The sequence below is a fragment of the Dunckerocampus dactyliophorus genome, chromosome 8 (assembly GCF_027744805.1).
Source record: "Dunckerocampus dactyliophorus isolate RoL2022-P2 chromosome 8, RoL_Ddac_1.1, whole genome shotgun sequence".
Lineage (NCBI taxonomy): Eukaryota > Metazoa > Chordata > Actinopteri > Syngnathiformes > Syngnathidae > Dunckerocampus > Dunckerocampus dactyliophorus.
Genome location: NC_072826.1, coordinates 8665482 through 8689376, shown reverse-complemented (window position 1 = coordinate 8689376; position 23895 = coordinate 8665482). Strand labels below are relative to the sequence as shown.

The 23895-nt window shown below is 39.4% G+C and overlaps 3 protein-coding genes across 3 annotated transcripts; 1 reads left to right on the top strand and 2 right to left on the bottom strand.

Moving 5' to 3' along the window:
* Positions 1-2551: 2551 nt before the first annotated feature.
* LOC129186454 (uncharacterized) lies at positions 2552-6650 on the bottom strand. The gene is made up of 3 exons (XM_054784752.1): positions 6146-6650; positions 5903-6032; positions 2552-4226 (listed from the first exon to the last, which is right to left on the bottom strand). Exons 1-3 carry the CDS (start codon positions 6432-6434, stop codon positions 3845-3847), a joined length of 801 nt encoding a protein of 266 aa, XP_054640727.1. The 5' UTR covers positions 6435-6650; the 3' UTR covers positions 2552-3844.
* A 50-nt stretch (positions 6651-6700) lies between these two features.
* Positions 6701-19144, top strand: stx18 (syntaxin 18). The gene is made up of 11 exons (XM_054785528.1): positions 6701-6904; positions 13551-13618; positions 14213-14328; positions 14406-14483; positions 14589-14655; positions 14724-14815; positions 15967-16058; positions 16894-16952; positions 17083-17152; positions 17237-17317; positions 17929-19144. The coding sequence occupies exons 1-11, from the start codon at positions 6752-6754 to the stop codon at positions 18022-18024; spliced, it is 972 nt and encodes a 323-aa protein (XP_054641503.1). The 5' UTR covers positions 6701-6751; the 3' UTR covers positions 18025-19144.
* LOC129186851 (neuronal vesicle trafficking-associated protein 1-like) lies at positions 18929-23435 on the bottom strand. Its single transcript, XM_054785529.1, has 5 exons — positions 23244-23435; positions 22839-22984; positions 21832-21948; positions 20993-21103; positions 18929-20213 (listed from the first exon to the last, which is right to left on the bottom strand). Exons 2-5 carry the CDS (start codon positions 22965-22967, stop codon positions 20013-20015), a joined length of 558 nt encoding a protein of 185 aa, XP_054641504.1. The 5' UTR covers positions 22968-22984; positions 23244-23435; the 3' UTR covers positions 18929-20012.
* Between the last annotated feature and the right edge of the window lie 460 nt (positions 23436-23895).

Sequence of the window (23895 nt, the reverse complement as noted above, 5' to 3'; positions counted from 1 at the left end):
AAGCAGCATTTAAGAGTATAGAATCTCCAATCTAAGGGTGGACAGTATTGGTGGTTTGTCAATGGAAACAATAAATGCTTTGAAGGGCACAATTCATAGCTGAAGTCTGGATTGTTTGAATTCTGTGAGCGCTCGGGGAGCTGGAAGAGCTGTGATTTGGCATGGTACGGAATGTAGACGTGCTGTATAATCAATTGTTTCTCGCGTCAGTTATTAATGGTAAGTGGCACCTTGCAAGGCACTGGGCAACAATTTAAAAATGTCTCACATTTTGAAAAAAAATTATCATATCAGTGCCCTCACCTACCGGAGAGCGACCAACAGGCACGCATTTTGTCCACTGAACACGCCCGTACGCCTCACCACTATCCAGGCAGCAACCCGTGAGCCCCAGCAAGAAGCCCAGACCCCAGAACCCAGCCGGAGGTACACTAGTTCACCGGCTCGCATTGTACTCTGACTCTCCCCCAGCACTAGCAAAAAGGTCAAGGAGGGAGGGAGAGAGTGACAGCACTGCAGCGATGTGCTTGCACACACAACAGTAATTATTGCACATTAATAGGGCTCAAAGTTAAGGCACAAATATAACTCCACAGACGTGAACCTCCAAAAAAATCTTTGGGCCGCGAGGACGCCGCTCGTTAAGGGCTGACTGTTGCAGCCTGTCTCTTCAATCTGTATCGCTCACTCACTACACTTAGCCAACGAGCCAAATAGCTGTAGTTTGCTCATGAAGCCGAAGCCACAAGCACAACCCGGACCAAGAGTCACAAAAGTAGGGGTGTAAGGGTGCCCAAAGTGCGGATCAGGGGCCATTTGCGGCCTGTGGCTCATTTGTCATTGCATCACTGCAGAAATAAAATAAAATTTAAAAAACAGCACAAAGGATAAAAATACAACTATATATATATATATATATATATATATATATATATATATATATATATATATATATATATATATCCCGCTGGGTGGGGGTGGGGCAGGGGGGGTTGATCTTGTGCAGGTTCACGGCCGAGACCAGGGATCTTGGTCTCAAAAAGGTTGGTACCGCTGCTCTATACATTCAAAATCCCATCAATAAAAGGCACATGTGTTCCTTGTCCATAACCCCGCCACTACGATGGGGAGCCAATCCACAACACAAACTCACCAGACATGTCTGCCATTGAGCATGTTTGAGATGCTCTAGATCGGCATACAGGGTATTTCAGGCGAATGGCGGTCACATCAGAAACTGAATAGTTTTTGGACACCCCCACCCCAATATAGTTCAATTGCACATTTTGGGAGTAGTCTTTTATTGTGTAAATTGTGCATTTATATTTTTGTTGAGTATATACTGTAAGTCGCTATTTTGTCCTTGTGATTCCAGTCGCAGTGAATATTGGTGAGTTCTACCTTTACTCTTGCAGTGCGCCTCACATCATTTTGTGCAAACCTGCTAACAAACAAACCAATAAACAGAAAAAAGTGATCATTACAGAACCTCCTGCATCATGCTTTGGGGAGGTAATGAATTCAAGCAGTTGCTTGTAAATATAGGGTAATTGTTTTTATATGTGAAAATATTTTTAGAAAAAGCAAATGGCCCTACGCAGAAAAAGATGGTCAAGGGGCTTTTCAGCTACTGCTGTCATCATAGTTCCTATTCCAGCCCTACAAGACCATGATAGCATTATAGCGAGTGCAGTCGGTATTTCTCTCTGGGCTGAGAGAAAACATGAACAGATGACTCGATTCTAGTGGTGTGAGGATCGATACTGAAATATCGATACTTCCAATAGCAGCTCCTCATGCTCTAAAATCGATACTCAAATCAGACTATCGATACTTTTTGGGGTAATGTGTCTGTTGACATGCCGATCAATTGTAAAGTGAGCCATGTGTGAAGTGTGAATATAGCTTTCATTCTCATAGTAGTTCTTAATAATTCATCATTTATTTTAACAGCTTTATTATTTTACTTATTTTCTTTTTTTCATTATTTAAAATTTCATTTTCACATATTTTATGTGATTTTGTCCTCTTGTTTTTTCTGTAGTCGTATATTAGCTTGGCTATATTGGAAATCACCCCCACAACATCAATCTACTTTACTTAAACTAAGTATTAATTTATTTAAATCAATCATTTATTTATTACATTCATTAAATGTTTTGCATTCTTTAGGGTATGATATGAAATACACTACTTTTTCAAGTTTGTACAAAGTATTGGATCAATAGCGCCGATACTACCCTGAATTTTACTCAGAATCAGATTGGAAATGAAATCAGCAGTATCACACATCACTAATTAACACGTTCAGTGTTACTAATTGAATCTTGCTTCTATTTTAATACAGGAGTCCATGAAACGCTGCTCTCTTTTCACAGTCAAAGCTAAAAAGAGTGCATGAAAAAAAAGGGGTTTTAATGCTGAAGCGGCAAAAAAGTAGAGACAGTAGCAGCACTGAGTTGAACATACTGTATGTATGGCACAACACTAACAAAGGAAATGAGCAAACCACACAGCAAATAAGAGACTTTTATTCAAAACTCTTGGCCTCAGTGCTTACATTCGAGTGCCAGTTTCAGTCACTTACAAATACACTGATTTATGAGAAATATTTCACACAAATTATTACATTCTTGTCTAGACTGGACATTATTTTGACTGCACTTCCAGTGGCGAGAACAGTTTTCATATTGAGGTTGTGTAAGTCAAACATTTGGAGCTTCCAAATTTGCACATTAAAGTGGATACTTTGAAGCAGGCACGAAACCACACAGCAAAACATACGGCTTGCCTTTCCTTTTCAAAATAGACACATACTGTATTAGTCATCATTACATAGTAAGTACAATTGATCCGATTTAAGAGTTATAAATATGAGTTATTCAATATTTTACAGGCCATAAGTGCCACAGGTTCAGAAATCACACATTAAAAAAAAAAAAAATCAGCTTAATTTTCTGATATATTCATAATTTTAAAAGCTGTTGGCATATGACAGCCAGTGTTAATGGGTAACAAATCACATGGCACCAATTATGCAATAACATGGTCTACAGACCTGGAACTACAGTCTGTTATGCAACAAAAGCGCATGTTAGGAGTACTTCAATCTCAATATTACTTCTAATACTATTTTGGATTTCAATGAAACTTACATACAACAGCTCGACAAATCATATTACAAGTGCTGTTTTTTTATGCGAGATCATTGGTGAAGTTTAGCCACAGTTACTTTATTATTAGAAATATTTTTGACCCAAATCTTACATTCTAATAAAGGCAATTTCAGTTTCTCTGTTCATACAATGTAAATGTCCTGCAAACATACATAAGTGCAATTTTGGAAGTATGGAAATATGCTACTGGTACAAATAAGGTAGTGAACCACACTCAATATGTGACATTAGCCTCCTAATACATCCACAGTCTACAATATGTATGAAGTGCTCACCTGCACCATTAAAACCATCTATAAACTATAATGATTACAGCTACATATATGCTCTTAGTACACATCCACAATTTATTATATCAAACTGCACAGGTGTGCCTAATAAAATAGAATTTAAGTGTACAAAATAATTTAGTATTTCAAAAAAATTTACTTTGTTTAACCTGACGAATGTCTATGGACTTTTTTTTTTTTTTTTTTAGCACATATAACTGAGGAGTAAAGTTGAGTGTTAAAGGTCTACGTTACCCCTCCACATAAGGTCACCTTAATGTTATTAAACTTCCATTCACGCTGCGAACACTAGTCACCACATTATCCTCAGATGCAAAATGTGAATTAAAAATGATTAACTTAATACAAATGAATTAGATAGGTCAAGCCAAAAACACTTCAGTTCTGTAGAGGAGTGTCCTCCATTTGTGTCTTCATCCGCTTAATTTTTAATGTATAATATTCCTCTTGCAGCTTGAGGACTGCCTCCTGTCTTCTCAACACAGACATTTCCAAATCCATCCTTTCTTGTAAAGTCGTACAGTGCGCTGCATGTGCGCAAGGAGAACAGGGGGAGTTTGACTGTTCTCCAGACGCAGCAGGATAATGAGTGCTGAACTGTACTGCGAGTGACTTAGGGATGTTAGAATAAGGCACCATCTTTTGCTCTGATGGAATCATGGATGGATCTGAAGCATAGGTGGGGAGCACAGGATCTGCCAGCTCATGTTTACTTTTAAGTTGTTCTTCTGTTGTGAACGTGCTTCCATCTTTAGCACCACTAAAAGGGCAGAAAAAAAAAATTGTTGTGGAATTTGAAAACCGTAAAAAGCGCACAGTCCTCCCTCGCCACTTTCACTGTTCGAACATCTCTCCCTCACTCTAGCGCGTTTCTTCATGAATTACCGTACGAAAGACACACGTTGGCCATACGGACGACGGACGAAGATGTACGAAGTGTGTAAGTTTGTCTTGCAACCTGAAAAAAATGTAAGCGCCCGTAGAGTTTGTTTGACACGACAAAAAACCTCTGCGGCCGGCCTGCGGCTCAAAAATCAGCGTGTTCCACATGCGCCCTCTGTGCGTTTCTTGCGTTAGGAGCCCGTACAACCGGTTGTGACCTACGCTTTACATTACATTACATTACCTTGATCTTGCGCTGCATAGTCACCCATGGACCTATGACATGACATAGTGAAAAAAAGTTATCCTCCTATTCCGTGTGGAAGTGGTACGTTTTGTTTTTTTTTCTGTCTTTCTTCCCCACTCAGTGTAGAAACCTTTCTTAAGTTTAGAATAAATACATTGGAGTCTAACTAGTTAGCTCGGTAGTTTGGTCATGCTTAAAGCGGCGGCCATCTCGTATCCCAAGAGTATCGTAAGAGTTGCGTAATGTGGTGTAAACAAAACTAGCAGTAGTAGTAGTGGTGCTGCAGTGTCCATTATTGTCAGACTGGCTGCCATGTATCTTAATCAAGTGACAAACGTCATAGTGAGGGTGGATGATAGGCTGACATCGATCTTTTTGTTTTTCAGTGCCATGTGATGGACCCACATTACTTGAGACACTACAACAACAAGGAACTTTCCCAATGCTAACGTGTGAACTACTATGTCTTATTATTGCTTACTGTTGTCTACTATATTAATAAGAGTATAAAGGTTGTTACTTCATGTCTACAAAAGCGTTTTTAGAAGGTCACAAATACATTTTCTACATTCTAACTACAATATATTCCTTTTATTAATATTGAATCCTACTTCATGGAAATTCACTTATCGTGATCGGGTCTAGAAGCATTTGACCGCGATAAATGAGGGCCGACTGTATGTCAAAGGTGTGATCTATATTCAAATAAATGGTTATATCATAGTATTAAAACGTATGGTGGCTAACAGGGGTACAGCAACATCCAAACGCTCCAAACACAGAAATAATCTAAAATCAAAAACACACAACACAATAAAACACATGGAACGGGAAAATATTGCAAATTAAAAATTCTGCAGTCACAAACCCACTGTAAGATTAAAAAAAAAACACACACAAAAATGCAAACTGCTGTAAAAACCTGTTGCTTTATAATACTGTATAATATTACAGTCAGTATTTGTCAAAAAGAAAAAAAAATTTACTTTTCATTCCACCAACTTCTGCGTATCCCGCTCATGTCTCTAAGGAGGGACATCCTTCAGGTCCAGCGCCCCTGGTAGAATGGCTAAATCCTGTTTTGTTCCTCAACTTGCAGCATTTCTCTCATGCAGTTGTTTTAAGGGTTTGTATGTGGTTTTGACATTTGCAGCATTTTTCTTGATCTTGCAGCATTTATGTGGCTGCAGCATTTTCCCGTTACATTTGTTGTATGATGTTTGTAGTTTTGGCTTTGAATCTGGTTTTCGGTTTTGCCCCCGTCGGCCACTGTAAACAAAAAAAGGCAACTTAAAAACATGAATCACCTGTTTTGTTGACTTTCAATCAAATCAAATGGTGGGGAATCGTCTTCATCGTGTTGTAGTACTGAAGGGTTCATCACAGAAATTGCTATTTGTGTCAGAGGACTGAACTGATCCAGGGACAGGTCATCATCTGTGAATAACAAAAATGCATTGTTTTCCCAAGTTGCATTTCATTATATTTTAATCCAAGCTTATAGGGTAAATGCAAGATGCTGTGGCGCTAATAAACTGTTCATTGTTTACCTGCACCTGCTTGCATCTTCTGTCTTTTAATCTCCTCCCTTGATTTCGCCAGCAGATTTTCCCACTTTTTGCTGCAGTCAGAAACGGTTCTCTGCATGTGTGGAAAAGCTGTGTTGATGGTATGGGTTATCTCTTCCCAAGCCTGTCGTTTATCATATAAACCAGTGATGCACTTCCCTCTAATTATTTCTTTCCTTTCGTGGACTAGCTGAGAAAGCAGATAACACTCCTGGTCTGTCCAGTTGGGTCTCCGCTTCCTGCTGGACATTGCCTCAAGTTGGAATGGCATGGTTAATTGATTACCAGTTTGTATAATTACAGCTTCCTGGTAGCACAAGTATGCAGCACAGGAAAGTCAAAATTAGAATTCAGAATAATTAACTAAAAGTCGAGTCCTTCTTATACACATACAGTGTGTAAAATATGAGGTCCTAAATACGCTATAATAAATTTGTAAGCGGAAAACCTTCAGGTAGAATATAAGCTTTCTTTCCCTTCTGCTCCGGAAAACAGCAGCGTCGCAGGGTAGTGACGTCACATCCGAGTGACGTGTCAGTTTGTTTACAGTGGTTTACACGGCTCCCTGCGCTTGGTGGTGTTACAGATATGGCTGTGGATATAACTTTGCTTTTCAAAGCCAGTGTCAAAACAGTGAAAACCAGAAACAAGGCGATTGGAATAGGCTTCGATTCTACCAAAGATGAAATTTTCAAGAGGAGCAGACCGAAGAATGGCTTCTCTCCGAAGGCGAAAGAAGTGGTAAGTCTTTCCTCAAGCTAACTTTAGCTAACCAGGCTAGCGCTGACACAATTTTCCGGTGTGTCGTAAAAATGTGATTTATAGGGGTTATCAGAACGCTGTTGTAGTTATACTTTCATAAAACTACATGATAAAGCACAATTAGAAGCATTATTTGAGCAGCAATACGTCAAATGGTCACCTTTGCATCCTACACTGTGACGGTGCACTCACTAGTCACTTTATTAGGCACATCTGGACAGTGATGCTATCGGGATATCTACTATTCTCGTTTTTCCCTTGTTATTGTTGGCAGAAAAACATGTTTAATATCAAAAGCTTTTACTATTTAACTGTATTCTTAATATTCGCCTAGTTGACGTAGTTAAAAACGTGTGTAATGCAGCTTTATGAAACGTGTTACTGCTCCAGTAAAACTAGATGGATGACTTAATATCTCTTATTAGTTTGAATGTAATCTTTACCATCTTTTTAAAGTGTTTGAAAAGTGGCCTGCAAAGCAAAGAGGATTTGTCGGTGGTAGGTGATCTAATTCGGGATTTTTGTTATGCCCTCACTGGTTGTCATGTCTGTATACCGGAGAGATACGGAATCAAACGTACTTCTTCTTTTCCTTTCGGCTTTTCCCCTCAGGGGTCGCCACAGCGAATCAATTGCCTTCATCTAACCCTGTCTTCTGCATCCTCTTCTCTCACACCAACTAGCTTCATGTCCTCTTTCACTACATCCTACGTACTACGGAATCAAACGTACTAAATCGCCTATTAAAACGTTTGTTCTCTTGGAAAATAGCATGACCATTCGTGAAATTTTATGCGCCACATAATATGGATTTCAATAAGGAAATGTCACTTTCAACTTGACGTCAAAATAAACCCAAGCAAACAATTGTTTTATTGAGATGGTTGTTTGATCTTCTTTTCTGTCAGCTGAAATGATACATTCACACAGTGTGTGATTACCAGCCTTGCCTCAAAGTGTTGACTGCTGCAGCAGTTTGTTTCTAACCTATATTGTGGATTTATCTTGACCTTGATAAGTCTGCGATTGATTTGGCTCCTTTATGTGGACAACGTTCACCCTTGTGATACAGCGTGTTCCGGAAATCAGTTGTATGGTAATAAGACCCATCCCTTAACAATGCCCTGTTTCATCAAAATGTGCAACGTCAACCGATACAGTATATGTATTGGCGGAGTGAGTACATACATTTTGGTGCTCGATGTTACTCTTGGATCAGATTGTGCTATCGCTACATTCAACTTGTGCACATTATCCAGCTGGGAAGCTGTTTGCAGAACGCTCCTGCAAAGTCCGCATAATGATTTTATTATATAGTCAAGGGTTCACATTTCTTTCTTTGAGAAAAATGTGTGCACTTTATGTATTGTGGAAGCATGGAAATCAAATGCCCTTGAAGTCATACATTTTGCATGACATGCAATACCTTCGTGAATCTCATGAGATCTCAGTGTTGATTACTTTTTCTTTGGCTTTTTGTGGTCCGTTATACAAATCAGCCTTAATAAGAGGTGTTAAGAGAAGAAAGCAAACACCAAATGTTGCTTGACTGAAGCACACGCATTAAAAGTGAGTCCTTACAGGTTATAATGTGTTGACAAAGGTAAGTGTGGCGTGGTTAACTTAACATAAAGTGTGTTTATACTGTGCTTTTATTGTTTGTACATTGTTTTTTTTTTTTTACATTAACATTTTTTACATTAACACGTTTTCTCCTTCTACTTTACCACATACTTTAAAATCAGGTTGTTTACAAGGTGTTGCCGTTGACGTCACAAAACATTGCAAAGAGCTCAGGAACCTTGTCACAAGGAGTTCTTAATTGCGTGTGCCAATGAAGTGCATGGGTATCAATGGCTGGCACAGGACGATTGGCATTTTCCTGCAAAAAGGCATTTTTCAGTGTCATGAGGCCTTCTTAGACAGCAAGGAGTCCTTTGCCTAACATGAGCTCCATGAAAACAAACCGCTTCAAAGGTGCCTTGAAGAACCACTTTACATTTCCCTCAGGGAGTCTGGACTTTAAGTTGTGCCTGATGTCAGCCATCAGTCAGAGACAAACATGAGCCCACTCACCTCAGCTCTGCACAACCAAGTTTTTGTTATGTTATGTTACATTGGTATTAGAAATGGTGGTTTAATAAAAGCAGCGGTGCTGATTCAAAGAAACCCAAATCTACCCTGTGGTGCATGCCTCCTGCTCTCTTTCCCCCCTACAGCTGTCTCACTCACATTGCACATATCATCTCTAACCATCTCAGTGGAGAAATTTAAATTGCCGGTTAGGAATGTCCTGACTGCTTACGGTTCTATTGCGGTTTTCTCCTACATCTGACATGGGCAAGCATTTTTCTTTGTGTGCGAGTCCTCTCTTCACATGCATGATTCCATAAACATACTGCAATAACATTTTCTTTCTGCTCTCGAACAATTTCTTGGGGAAAGCCGATCCTCCCAAGAGCCAGTGATTAAAGGTGGAAGATCAAAACAGAGAAAATATTAAATTAGGAGCCCGGCAACAATGTTGACGGCCGGCACCTAATGTGCAACAGATGTGGGTACCCTTCAAGACGTGCATTACTCTCCACGTTCTCTCTAAAGCGTCACAAAAATAGAACACATTGAATGTGACAAATAAGTAGTGATTCTGTGGGGGGTTTTCGCTGCTAAAATTCAGCTTTTAAAAACATTTTTAAAAAAAAAGGCTAGATAACTGCAGTAGGGATCGGTCGGGGAAATCTGCTCGCTCAAAGGGGTCGCTTTAGGGCACTGTGATCTTCATTTCACTGCTCAAATCTTCCCTCTCCACAGCATGCTTCCCTTCTCAAGTTTAAATGGAGGAGGTCACTCGAAAATTGTTAAATTGTGTGTAGAGAATAGTGCTTGGATCCCTGCTGTGCCTTTAGGATCGGCATTCCAGGAAGGACTGTTTCTTTCAGGCTTTTCTTGATCATCTTTGAAAAAAATCTATGGAGTAGCGGCTAGGGCTGCACGATTCTCCAAAAAATGTGAATCGCCATTTCCTTGCTTTAGAATTGAGAGTGTGATTTTCTGGGATGATTTTGTGTATTTTTCACACAGACTCACACAATTAAAAATTAAAAGAAATTAAAGAAATCACATTGCTTTTTTGTTATTATTATCATTATCAAACCCCAGAAGGACCGTTAACGGAGCACATTTTAACATAAAAATGAATAGAAAGACTCAAAATAATCCATCGGCACTTTCGCTCACTCCACGTTACATTCATGCACGTAATAAAAGACAAGTCAAAAGAAAAGTCAGTTAATTAATGCAGTTGCTCCCAGCCTCGCCTGATCTGATGAATGATACCAGCGTGCCCTGCTGGCCAGGACAACAGAACCATCTCGCTCTGGCTGGCAAGGCCCACTGGGGGACAGGGAGAGCAAGGAGGAAGACTCGACCATCATGCTAAAGACGTGCATTGTGAGCCCTTGAGTGAAATGACATGGTTCTTTTAAATTGGTGTCATTTAGAAATTGCATCACATGTCAGTGTGAACAGAGAACACACAAGTCACCCAGTTTTCACATAATTTGAAGAATTTTTTACAAATGTCTTTTTTATTCGTCTAAAAATAATTAACATGAACACCTGTTGTGTGTTATTGCCATATAAGGAATATGTACTTTGTGATGCTTTTAATAGCAGCTAATTGGCACACCAGTATCAGTAATGTGACATAAAAGTTTCTAAACCTCATTATCCACTCATTGGCTCATCATAAAGGGTCTAGTTAAGGTTAATATTTTTATCATGCCCTCATTATACAGAAACAAATAAAGAGCAACCCTCTGCGTCTTGTATTTTCTAGTCTCGTTCTTGGTGCCATTATTAGATTTGAAATCTGTTTTCTTAAATCAGAAACAGTTTTTTAAAACTTATAACTGTGATTGTGGGTAAAGTGTTTCTTGAAAAATGTTTGAGCTCTCGCCCACTAATTCAGGACATCTTACTCGATAATTTACCATGACATTTTTGTGTTATCTTATTTATGTTTGATTTTGTGTGTGCATTTCTTTTTATCAGTCTCTAGGTACAATGTCCTTCGGTTCCTTGAAAGTCGCTTGCAAATAAAATGCATTATTATTATTGTATGTATGTGAAGCAAACATTTTTCCTTCCTTGTCGCTGGTGTTTGTGAAAAGCACAAGCACGTAACAGTGGGACCAAGTCTTTAGTGGAACATGAAAAAGAAAGACCAAAACCCACCAGGGAGCGAGGCATGCATGAATTTAATAATACAATCAACATGTCTTGTCTAATGCACCCATTCCTGTATGAGAACTGCATAACTAAAGCGATCATAGCACGAAGTCAGTATAAATAGCCTTCAGTCAGAACACACAAGGACTTAAACTGAAGCAGGTTGGTCATCATCGAATTCTGTCAGTTACCCGGATTTAACTAAACACAAGTTGTCGTCCAAGCTGCTTAGAAATCTGCTAACTAAACTCTTTCTGTTGTCTTCCTCATAATAATCCCCCCTGATGGTTTGTTTGGGCTCAGTCAGTGCTGCAGGGGCAAGGAGAAAGTGAGGAGGTAAAAAGGGGAGTCTTTGATGATGTCGAGATTAGACGTAGCCCGGCAGACTGTCTCCTTTTTCTTTGGGTTGCAACTTGCATGCTGCCTTACACACACCCACACATCAGTGTAGTGTCACAATTACACACACACACACACACACACACCATGTCCATACATACACACATGCAGTGAGCCCTATGCAGAAGGCCACCTCCTTCCTCATTGTTGAGGAATTACTTGCTCTTTATGGTCTTAAGTTACAAGAGCAATTGATCCCTCTGACCCCCTGCAAGCCCTTGAGCTTGTGCTGGGAATCGGAGCTCCAATGTATACACACTGGAGACAGCTCAACCCCCAAAGCAGCACTCACCACAACCGAGTGTGTTCCTTACACACGCACACACACACCCCCTGCCTGCCTTGGCATTTCATGCTCCTGTGTTTGGATTTAGCGCTATCTGCTGGCCAAAGGGTATAATAGAACCTCATCATCTGTCATCAGGCAAATACAGGAAAAGCTCAAATACAGTCACTTTTTCATAGGAAATAATGGAAAAATAGTCTAATACAAATATATAAAAATAAGTTAACCAGTAAAAACACATAGAAGACCAAACTGTCATGTCTTGAGGTATGTGGAGGTCTTATGCAATATACTGATGTCTATGTTTTTAACAGGTTGCAAAAACGCCAAAGAAATATCAAAATCTGGTAATCCTTTGGCGCTCGCTGAACTGACGTCTCACAAAATTTGCTGACACCGTCAAATAAGGGTGGTTTGAACTACAAAGTTTTGTGTTCCATATTTTTCCCTGAAAGGTTCCTGTAAATTCAGAATTTACACATAATTCCGCCGCATAGGAAGATGAAAGCGGTATGCTGGAGGAGAAAATAAGATAGTTGCTCCAAAAATGGCCACGTAATGTGTTATATTTCTTGGTAATTAAAATGGCTGAGGTCACTGGGCTTTCCTGCTTTGTAAATACCAGCTTTAGCATCATGCCTGGTTTGCTTATTCTCTGAAACAACACACAACTCAGACCATGTTTTTAAAAGTCTTTGAACCAAAAGAACTGTTCTGCTGACCCTTTAATTCTCCTCACAGGCTTAACTGCTCTGAACAACAATTAACTCTTGACCCCAAATAATTGTATTATTACAAGGGTGGGCCGGCCTGCTTAGCAGGCGGCCCATCGCTGTGCCAGTCGTCACACAAACAAGAGAAGTACATCTATGTCTCCAACAAATTGCCCAGCCCTGTAAAATTCTGACACCTTTTTTTCCTCCATATTTCTAGAGTCAGGTCAAATAAAACCGTTGCTTCAGGTTACCGTGATGTTAGAATGGATGTTTAGAGACATTAGACAGCTGGTGCCAGATTAATGCTTACAGCCAAGGCAATTAGATAATTGAGGTTGTTAGAGTGGAAAGGTTGAAGGCCAAAGACGGGATCATTATGCTATCATAATAATCTCCCACGCTCACGGACCGCTGTCACAGTCAAAGTCATTGTGTCATTTTTCAATCCTTAGCTTGTCCGAAAGGGGCCAACAGAGGCTGCTGTGTGAGGGTCCCCACTGCCAGTAGGACTCTGTAGACGGGGAAGCAATTGGGTCTTTTTTTTTAAATATTTGACTGAATTACAGGAGCAAATATTGGATTGAAGCATGTTTCCTTTGGTTTCCCTGTGCACACATACACTCAGCGATAAATAGCAACACATCCTGAATTTAAAGCTTATTTGCGATCACTCTGTCAGTGCTCTGTGTGCAGTAGCTAGCCTTTTTATTTATAAGACGGCTTGACGGGGAAATGGCAAGTCTGAATTTAGTGCGTCGCTCATGCTGATGAATTGTCAAAGGTCAATATTGTGAATTCACGTGGATGGACAGACATTGGTCGCCTGTCACCTTTAATAAGCACCAGATTATCCATTTAGTATGGTTCCGTCCAAATGTATTTTGAAGAAAATGGCTTCCTGGTAGTCTGTCTTATTGACATGGCTGCTTGAAGGAGCAACTGATGCATTTACACGGTCATAATTTTACTGTCTTTCCCACTGTTTTTTCCCCAGATCACAAACATCACCAAGCTCAAAGACTTTTTACTACAACACAGGAAGGATTATGTGAGTGCTGGAAGGTAAGATGACTATAGCTAATGTTTCTAAATGTGACAAACACCGCCTGTCTGTAAAATATGTGCTTCTGGCCAGTAGCGAGCCTGAGCGAGTAGTGTGGTCTTTAGCAGTAGGCCCCAGTCTAGTTGTCGGCAATAATTGAAGTGCAACCAAGCAGAAAAGGATTAACCTCCTGGAAAAAAACTTCCTCTCTTCAAGGTCCCCTCTGTATTATCGGCGAGGGTGTTGTATGTTTTGCTTGTTTGCTTGGTTTAAAGTCTTCACCACAACACATTAACTAAACATTAAAGATGTCTGTAGGTGGGGCGCTACTGCTATTAGCGGTGGGAAAATCCATCAAGAATCCATCTGTCTCTGTGTGCAGCTCTCATCTACTTTTAATTTGTTCCTGCAATCTGATTTTTGATTTCCTGACTCGACCACTTGACTCTGTTTGGACTAAAATGTTCTTGATTTGGCCACCATCAGCTGGAGCTATCTCACCCATTTTGGGTCAGATATCCTTTCATCATTACGGTTTGTGTATTGATAGAAAATATTCATCCATCCAACCATCCACGTTCTATACTTTTTGTGTGTGTGTCTGTATTTTACAGTCTCATCTCATCAGACCTCTCCCGCATGACAGATAATGAACGCGATCAGATTGACCAGGATGCCCAGATCTTCATGAGGACATGTTCCGAGGCCATCAAGCAGCTACGCACTGAAGGTGTGTAGCAGCCGCAGTGACCTGACAAGATTTTTGCATCATGTTAAGTTTCAGTTTGTTTCATTTTTACTTCCTAGCTGAGAAGCAGGTGACATCAGCTCAAACTAAAGAACACAGAGGTGCTGTCTTGGACCTCATTGAAATGTATTTGAAAGGTGAGGAAAAGGTGGATGTTTGCTCCTTCAAAACTAAGTTTGTCCAACAAAATGTTTGATTTGGACTGAATGTGCATGTTGGGATTTTTTTTTTTATTAATAAAGGAGTATGTAAGCTGTATTCGGAGCAGAGGGCCATACGAGTCAAGAGAATGGTGGACAAGAAGAGGCTGTGAGTATTTGTTGTCTGTTATTGTTATACTCATGTCAGAATTGTAAACACATGAAGATGGTTTTCAGGTCACGACTAGGATCTGACCAGCACAGGCGTGTGGAGAAAATAGCAGATGAGGAGCCTGCGGAAGAAAGGACTTTAAATGGGGAGAGTGTAGGTATGGGCTGTGCATGCTTATACACTTAACAAAAATAAAAACGCAACACTTTTGTTTTTGCTCCGATTTTTCATAAGCTGAACTGAAACATGTAAAGCGTTTTCTGTGTACACAAAAGGCCGATCTCGCTCAAATATTGTTCCTAAATCTGTATAAATCAATAAAATCAATTCAAATTTGCTTAAATATGTATATTTTTGACTTATAAGCTGTATTCACCCACAAAACAGCGAGGATTTGTAATTAATGTATTTTGAAAAACCGTGATCAAGCGAAGCTGCGCAATTCGAAGCACAATGTGGTAAGGGCTGACTGTATATAAATACACTCAACAAAAATATAAGTGCAAACACTTGTTTTTGCTCCCATTTTTCATGAGCTGAACTCAAAGATCTAAAACTTTTTATATGTAAATTATATGTAAATATCAAATATTGTTCACAAATCTGTCTAAATCTGTATTAGTCACCATTCATCATTCATTATTCATAATCTAGCCACCTCACAGGTGTGGCATATCAAGATGCTGATGAGACAGCATGATTATTGCACAGGTGTTCCTTAGGTTGGCCACAATAAAAGGCCACTCCAAACTATGCAGTTTAACTGTATTGGAGATGGCCTGCAGGGGTCCGAAAACCAGTCAGTATTTGCAGTGACCACCATTTGCCTCAAATACTGTATACAGCGATCCAGAGCGTCCAGTTTTTCTATGGTCTAACTATGGAAATATTTGATTTAAAAATAAGGAATCCTACTTTGTGGAATTTCACTTAACACGGAACCAATTTATCGCGATAAAACCGGGATGGCTGTAAGTAACTTTTTTTTTTTTTTTTAATGGCCCTGGCATATTCTAAAATTACAAGTAATTAATTATTAATGATATACATTGTTACATACCACACTGATACACTAAGATGTGGATGTTTTTGTTTGGATAGCTTAGCATATGTTGACCTAATCATCTTTAATATAGAAAATGTATCCACGGTGATAATGCCATGGTAGGGAGTTGACTCAGAATGAGGATATTTAATGAAAAACATGTATAAGACCCCCTTGGTTCATGACACAACCCGATAGCTGCAGTTCTACGCATGGAGTCAAACTACAGCTACAATCAGTGAATCATTGTATCTTTGCTGTAGACAAGAGTGCTTCAGAGGTGCTGGATCACAGCGTCAACCTGTGGGAAGAGGGCAGAGTAGAGGACGAGCTTTCTCCCGAGGAGATCCAAATGGTTTGTGGCCTTTTACACTTTATTGTGCCTCATTGGGATACATTAGATATCTAGCTGTCCACCACAGAGATTGTTTTTTTGTGCAAAACACAGGTCACAGCTTTGTTATGGACTCAACACTGGCTAAACATGGAAAATCCTTCATAAATGTTTACATATTTTACATGACCCTTTGAGTTAAAGCCTATAATTGACCAACTCCGCCACTGGGTGGAGCAATTTCACTCTTGACTGCCTTCTTGTCCACTTGTGGGATGTAGAATATTGTGGTCTATGACCATGCATTTGTCATTAGTCACATTTGAGGAATAAATAGAACAGCTCAAATTAAAGCTGCGAGCAGCACTGAACGGGCCCTCTGCCCCTCAAGCAACTCAGGATTCAGCAAGTAAGGAAACTTTTTTTTGTCATGTCATGTCATGTTTTTTATTTGGGTGGTTTTGGTTAAAGTCCCAAGGAGGAATTCATCAAAAGTACCACGCCTGGTTTTGGTAAAAAAGTCCGACTTAGTATTTATTGGTAACATTTTTTTTTGTGGGTCCTTTCATGACAGATGTCGCCACCAAATTTGATGATGATCCGTTTAACTGGCGGAAGGGGCTATTTTATTTTATTTTTTATGTATAAGGTGTGCTGCTGAGTGAGTTTGTGTTCAGGACCCCTGAAATATCCAATTTTTCACCTGGCCTGATGGGCTTGCATGCGTTGATTTGTTTTCACGCTTTGTGCTCCGGCCATAAATAAGAAAATGCATTTGTAAAATGTATGTATGAAACTCCAGTATTACTGAAATTGGAATGAATAATAGTTGTAACTGTTGTTTGCATTTGTGAAGTTTGAACAAGAAAACCAGAGGCTTGTCAGTGAAATGAACAACCTGGTGGACGAAGTGAGGTGAGTTATGTATACCTTTTTAAGAGAAATGTCCGACTCTGTACTGGATAACTCAGTTGGAATGTGTCCTGTCTAGCTCACATTTGCGAGACCGATAATACATGTCATGTTGGCCTCTTGCTTCCGCCAGACAAATTGAGGGGAAGGTGGTGGAAATCTCAAGACTTCAGGAGATCTTTTCGGAGAAAGTCCTCCAACAAGTAAGTTGGCTTGTGTGAACTTCCTGCTGGTGTCAGCATGTGAAATCCTGTGTGTAACATGTTGCTTGTAACTTGTCATGGCAGGAGACGGAGATAGATAACATTCATCAATTGGTCGTGGGTGCAACAGAGAACGTTAAAGAAGGAAATGAGGATATACGGGAGGTGAGCTTCAACTAGAAAACGTATTATGCGTCATGGTTTTTTGGGCTGTTGGTAGGGGTGTCACAAGATCTCGTGTCACAAGATCTTGCGAGATTTCTGCTTGAGAAAAAAAATGTCTAGTGGGTACTAGGCATGGGACAATAATAAATTAATTAATTAACGACACAATAAATAAAAACGAACTCCATAATTTTGCCGGCCTCATTATATTGTGCTTGCGTGTCTTGTTTTCCTTGTCTCTCGCTTCCACACAGGCAGGAACAGAGTTCACTCTGTAAATTGGTTTCAGCACCTTGCCACATAGAACAACAGCATGAACGGAGTGAGCCCTTGTGTCAGTCATATAGTCTGTTAGTCTCGGTGGGTGGAGGCGGGGCCGCTAGCATACGCACAAAGTGCCGATGAGTGTAATGTAGTATAAATGACATTAGTCAAAATGCATTATTATAAAAAAAAAATGTTGTCATATTTTTTTATATATTTTTGTACTTTTCTTAAAAGTAATGTTAAGAATCTCGTCTCATTCTCATAGACCCAATGTCATGTAATGTCGTGTCTCGTGACACCCCTAGTTGTTGGTCTTTAAAAGTTGTTTTTTTGTGTGTGAGTAGGCGATCAAAAACAATGCTGGCTTCCGTGTATGGATCCTCTTCTTCCTGGTCATGTGCTCTTTCTCGCTGCTCTTCCTGGACTGGTATGACAGCTAATGGAGCCCCCACCATGGACCAAAGCACGGTGAAGATGATGACACCTCAGACTGAGTCGTTTTGTTATGTTGGACTATAAAGTCACCAGACTGTTAACAGAGATTCCGACGGCCTCCTCATGGCCAGAGTTAGTCATCTGTTAAACATTTGAGCACATTGTCCACTTTAACTGTTGGAAGGAACGATGGTCCTCAGTGGCGGTAGCACCAAAAAACATTTATAGTCACGTCAATGTCCGACTGAAAAACAGATGTACTTTCTGTTCCTCCTCCTCCTTTTTAACAACAACATTAATGTACTTGAAGTTTCCCCACAGGCTTGTTATTATAATGGCTTTGCGGTCTTGTGGTTTTTTTTTATGTGTAACAATAATACAGGCTGTATGTCCATAAGTCAAACATTGAGAATGGTCTGCCTGCATGCCTGCAGAAGCAGAATGGATGACTATTAAAGCAGCTCATTTCTCACTTTCTTGTCATTTTGACAGGTTTGACCATCCTTTTTTGGCTTCAGACTATAATTTGATGACAGATGATAAGTTGAACTCTGTCAAGCTTGTAGATCAGATCAACAGCAGCAGGCTTCTTCTGCTTATTATTTGCTGAAAGGGATATATAATTTTCTTTTGCCAGGGGTGTTCAGAGTGCTGCCCGAGGGTCATTTTTATTGTCATATTTACTCTGCATATTCTGATAATTAAATTATTCAAATTAAATATTACACTATTTTGCCAATTGGCCTACATTGGATTGGTTTGTAGCATCTTTTCGGCACAAAATGGATTTAAGTTGCCCTTTGAGTTTTTCTTTAGGCAGTCCTTGCTGGAGAAAGTCTGGACATTGCATCATCTTAATGTACGATTGTAAATGCACCACTAAATCATTATGTAGATTTGGCAAGGATGTTGGTGGGAAACGTGGGCACTTTATTTCAATTCTTCATTTAACATTTAATGTAGCAAATGCACTTCAATGGTATTTATTACATTGTATGAAAATTAGGCATTTGTGACCATTTAACAGACAAGTACAGGGAAAAAAAAGCATCAGGACAAGCAACAAACAAAGTAACATCAATGCTGATGTTGCACAATACAGAGTCGTTCCTATCAAAGCAAAAACATTCAGTACAGCAGCATAAAAGTTATGCCAAGAAATGTAACCGTCATCTTATGTAACCTGCAAAAGCACACTGTGTTCACAAAAAAATGGAGACTTAATCTTTTATAATACATTTGATACATCAGAACAAAATAACTTTGACAGCAATATAGTATGCAGAAAGCAGTTTGGGTCAAAACAGCACAAGCAAAAATTGTTACAAAATACATTTTCTTGCTGGTGCAGCCAGTCCAAGGTGTGTCGATTGTCACGACAATTTAGTAGGCTTTCATACTAGAATGCAGGTGTGTTTTTAGGCTTTCTTTTATCCTACATTCTTTGAAAATGATGGCATCTTATTGTACAACCTCCTACTACATTCTCGTGAGTGTGTTTCACACCTCAGTGGCTTTTATGCTGCAAATGTGGCTTGATGACTACAGCATACTACATTTTAGTCTATCAAAACAAGTTCTATTTGAAGGAAAGTGACTCCAAGCAAACTGCTCTTTTATTGTGGTGCGTGCATGTGCATCTAAACACAAATATTAGATGGTTCACGGTCATTTCACTAAGTTGACTACTGTGTGTTTATGTACAAAGTGAATATCAAGACTGTGTGTGTTTGTGGCGTATTCTACACGTATATGCCACTCAGCTGTGTATCAATAAATAACAACATATGCTATTCAAACAAACCCAGCCTCAGTCTGCTGATCACAATTTCCACATGCCACAGTGGATGGACGTCAGCTGACTTTGAAGGCGTCACGCTGCGCCTCAGGGCAAGACGAGCTCAGAAAGCCACAGGTTTGCTTGAATGGCACAACCATATTATTTATTCTTCCTCAGCAGGTGAGGCCACGCCCTTCTCCCCCCTCCGTGCAGTTAAGCCAGCTTCTGGGCTGTCTCAGTCTCCTGCTGGGTGACCTTCTCCTCAGACATGATGGTCATCCAAGGTGATACTGACCGAGTGATGGTCTGCTTGGCGATGTTGTAGTGGTTGATGAGGGTGAAGAGGCGCCCACGGCCCGCGGGGATCTGATGGGGGAAGTTGGTGTACATCCCGGCCGGCATGCAGCGACCTTGCTGCTCCACAGAGAGAAGGTAGATAAAAATACGGTAAAATATATAATAAGTGAGAGAAAACAGATTCAACATTAATATGGCAGTTTTTACTTTGTATTTAACATATATATATATGGTGACACATTGCCTCAGTAAAGTTCTAGGGAAATGTATTGTGCGTTAATAATTGTACTTGTATTTGTAATCATGGTGTATCAGTATATTATCCATTACTTTCATTATATTTAATTATAACGTCATTACATCATCAGTGTCTGCAGGCTGTCAAGAAGGCTTAAATAAGAGTAAATAAAAATAGTTTTATCAAACAATGTCTTCTAATTGTGTTAAGTTTAAATGAAAAAAACAAGACTTTATGTAAATTTATGTTTCAGGTTTTTTATTTGTAGTACTATTCAGTGGGAGTTCCACGATTAATCACACAAGATGAGTAACCTCTCATTACGCTCTGTGCCGCAATGATTGACAGCACACAGCAGAATAAGAATAAAATGGCCGAATTTACCAATTCATTCATGGTGGTGTAATGGTGCAGCTGCTACCATGTAAGGCAGAGGGCACAGGTTTGATACCAGCGCAGAAATCACAAGGTGCTACTCCCATGGTTATTCATTATGGTTCTTTTTCCTATTGGGTTACCTGACAGCTAAATGCTCAGCTTCACCTTTTATTCAATAAAAGTAGATGATACAGTTGCCTGAAATCAGGCACAATGATGACCAAAGTAGGCCTTTACTGTACATATACACCACAATACATTATGTATAGAAGAAGTTTACCGTGTAAACAAAGCTGTCGGGACAAGGCTGCTCGTATTGATAGACCTTGTAGACCACCAGGAACACCACACACACCAAGAAGGCCAGGGCACAGATAACCAGCAAGGTCACCTGAAGGGGAAAACACATAAGTAAACATCAAATAATAGTAATAAGTTGACTGTTTAAAGATGGCAAGGACTGAATCACTATGATTGAAAACTAGACTGTTAAATATTTCGCATCTGCAGAGGAATATGTATTATGTAACACCTACTGGTAGTTCTCTGAGGGGGGAGGGGCTTCATCATCTCTTGGAGATGAATACAATATTTATTGATAGAAATACACTGCTAAATATGATGTACAAAAGTGTGCACAAAACCCATATAGTGTTCTTACGCATTTATATTTAAGGACGCAGCAGTGATAAAATCGGCATGACTTCGATGCGGCGTCTACCCTCAGAAGACTTTGAAATCCCTGAGTGGCACATCAGAGCAGCCAAGCAACAGGAGGTTCTAGCAGATCTTTTGAGGCACGTCAAAGTTCCAGTGTGAGCTTAAAAGATTCTTTGAGCGTGCATCATCTGTTGATATGAACATTGGTATCAAGATTGAAGCATATGTTAAGTTCATGTTCCAGTTAGAGAGGTGTGATGAAGATGGGAGAGATGCTGCCATTAGAAGGCCATCGCCATGGCAGCAGCTGATTTAATGAGTTTGAGGCGAGGGGTTAAGTGAAGCATCACGGTGCATTATATCCTGCGTGTGCGTGTAGGGACATAAAAGTGGGTCACAGCCAACTTTGATGAGGGGGTGTCATTGTATCAGAGGTGTGTGCATGAGTGGGAGTCTTACTTTGAGTCGCTCAGATACGCCTTCGATGATGCTTATTGAAAATTCTGCGATTTTGGGAGATCGGATCTTCCCTTTTTTGCTCTCGCCATCATAGTCCGCCTTTGTCTTCACCACCACCTACAACACACACACACATAAGTATACATGCACAGCGTACACATGCAGACCAAAGGAACGGTACGGTACGTTCATATAGACAGTAGGGACATATCGTACACATACAGTATTAGCCATGACATTAGGGATACTTGCAAAATCTAATAATACTGTACTCACTTTTGATTGACACTGTCAGTGTTATTTTTAGTGGTGTACAATATTATAATCATAATTTATATAAAACAGTTATTAGTATATTATATTACTGATATATATATTTGCTTTTTTTTTTAAACAAGTTCCTCCTATGCATGGAGATTATAATACTACTACTAAATAATTCATAGTTTCTATACAATATTTATAACCTTTTTTTCACATAAAATAGGTTTTTATTGTGTAAAAATATATTTTGACTTAAAAATAAATCATAAAATAAATACATAATAAAATAATTATTATAATAATGACATTTTATAGTCTGTGAATGTTGTGGCCATGAAAATATGCATTTAAAAAAAAGATACAATGAAAATAAAAATGTATACACATTGTATTATCAATCAATATTTTGCTTTACATTAAAGTACAGTATATTTAAAAATGATTTTGTCCCAGATAGATGTAAATGTTGTGGCCATAAGCTCTGATTCTTCCTTCTCCTTTTCAGACACGAATTGAATTGTGTACGTGTAAGCACGTGAAGTTCCTTAATGTAACCTTGTTGAGCATGTTCAAAATAGACTAAATCATTAATATTAGTATATTAATTTTTAATTAGTACTTGATATAAAACATAGTTCCTCTTAATTTGTGCAGATGTTGCTTTGTAATACTCAGGAGCCATGATTGCTCAACACTCCAACATGGTAAATCATATTTTTGAAAAGGCTAATATGAGCTCTTACCTTGTCTGGTGCTGGGAAATGGAGCTGACTCGGATCTAAAGGTGTTATGAGGGGGATGGTGTCAAATCCGTCTTCGGAAACCACCTTCCCATTGTTTTTCTCACTGAAATTATTCCCCAGTTTAACCATTTTGTGTGCGCACCAACCTGGAGGAGGAGGATGAGGAGGAAGAAGAAGAAAATAGGAGGGGGAGGGGGATGCGCCGGCCTTTATTACAATCATTATCGACACAATTGGCATGATATAAATCATCCTAGCGGTGTAAAACTGTTTTTTTCATCCATAATACAAAGCAGCAATAACCACATAATGATGTGATGTGTTGCGTTTGTGGACCGTGAAAAACAAACAGCATCGACATCACGATAATGATGCATCACCGACTAAATCATAGAAATCACTCACCTGGTCGGCTGAGTAGAGTGTCTTTTTTTTTTTTTAATCAAAAGAGGTGTTTTCTCCTGTGGGGTGTCGTCTTTAAACGATGCTTGTTGTTGGTGTTGTGTGCACACAACACAAGCGCCTTAATGTGTGACGCAGCCGATGTGAGGAGGAGAGGATCTGGTGCACAATATGGCCAAGCTGCCTCTGTCCCCTCTACATGCTGCATGCTGCACTGCAAGTGATGTCACGTCCTCATTGCAGCCTCTCTGCACGTCGCAGCCTCTGCTCGGTCTACATGCATCGGGGCCCCTCCAAGTAGATATTAAATTTGATAACATAGAAATATTGCTATAGATTTTTAACTTGGTGACTAACGACTATCATGTAACTAATGACAAATAATGACGTCACTGACATAACTGATCAGGGGTGTCCAAAGTGCGGACCCATGAAATAAAATTAAACCAAATGAAACCCGAGCAAATATGGGGAAAATTGAACAAAAAGGCACAATGTAAAGAGAAAAACGTTGTTGATACTAATAACTTAACACTATAACAATATAAAAGTTACTATACTAACTATAAAAAATCTAACTATAAAATATATAACTTTTTAAAGCCTTTTTACAAAACAAATATAAAAATACCCCCCATCTTTAGATTTTTTCGGT

Excerpts from the sequence above, each read along its gene's own strand:
- LOC129186851 (XM_054785529.1), bottom strand. The coding sequence starts at position 22,967 with ATGGTTAAACTGGGGAATAATTTCAGTGAGAAAAACAATGGGAAGGTG. Across the intron at positions 21,104-21,831 it reads GCGTATCTGAGCGACTCAAA|GTGACCTTGCTGGTTATCTG; the intron begins GTAAGACTCCCA and ends TTTCCCCTTCAG. Across the intron at positions 20,214-20,992 it reads CCGACAGCTTTGTTTACACG|CAAGGTCGCTGCATGCCGGC; the intron begins GTAAACTTCTTC and ends TCTGTGGAGCAG.
- stx18 (XM_054785528.1), top strand. The coding sequence starts at position 6,752 with ATGGCTGTGGATATAACTTTGCTTTTCAAAGCCAGTGTCAAAACAGTG. Across the intron at positions 14,484-14,588 it reads CATTGAAATGTATTTGAAAG|GAGTATGTAAGCTGTATTCG; the intron begins GTGAGGAAAAGG and ends TTATTAATAAAG. Across the intron at positions 14,816-15,966 it reads TTTAAATGGGGAGAGTGTAG|ACAAGAGTGCTTCAGAGGTG; the intron begins GTATGGGCTGTG and ends TCTTTGCTGTAG.
- LOC129186454 (XM_054784752.1), bottom strand. The coding sequence starts at position 6,434 with ATGCCATTCCAACTTGAGGCAATGTCCAGCAGGAAGCGGAGACCCAAC. Across the intron at positions 6,033-6,145 it reads GAAGATGCAAGCAGGTGCAG|ATGATGACCTGTCCCTGGAT; the intron begins GTAAACAATGAA and ends TGTTATTCACAG. Across the intron at positions 4,227-5,902 it reads ATTGAAAGTCAACAAAACAG|TGGTGCTAAAGATGGAAGCA; the intron begins GTGATTCATGTT and ends CTGCCCTTTTAG.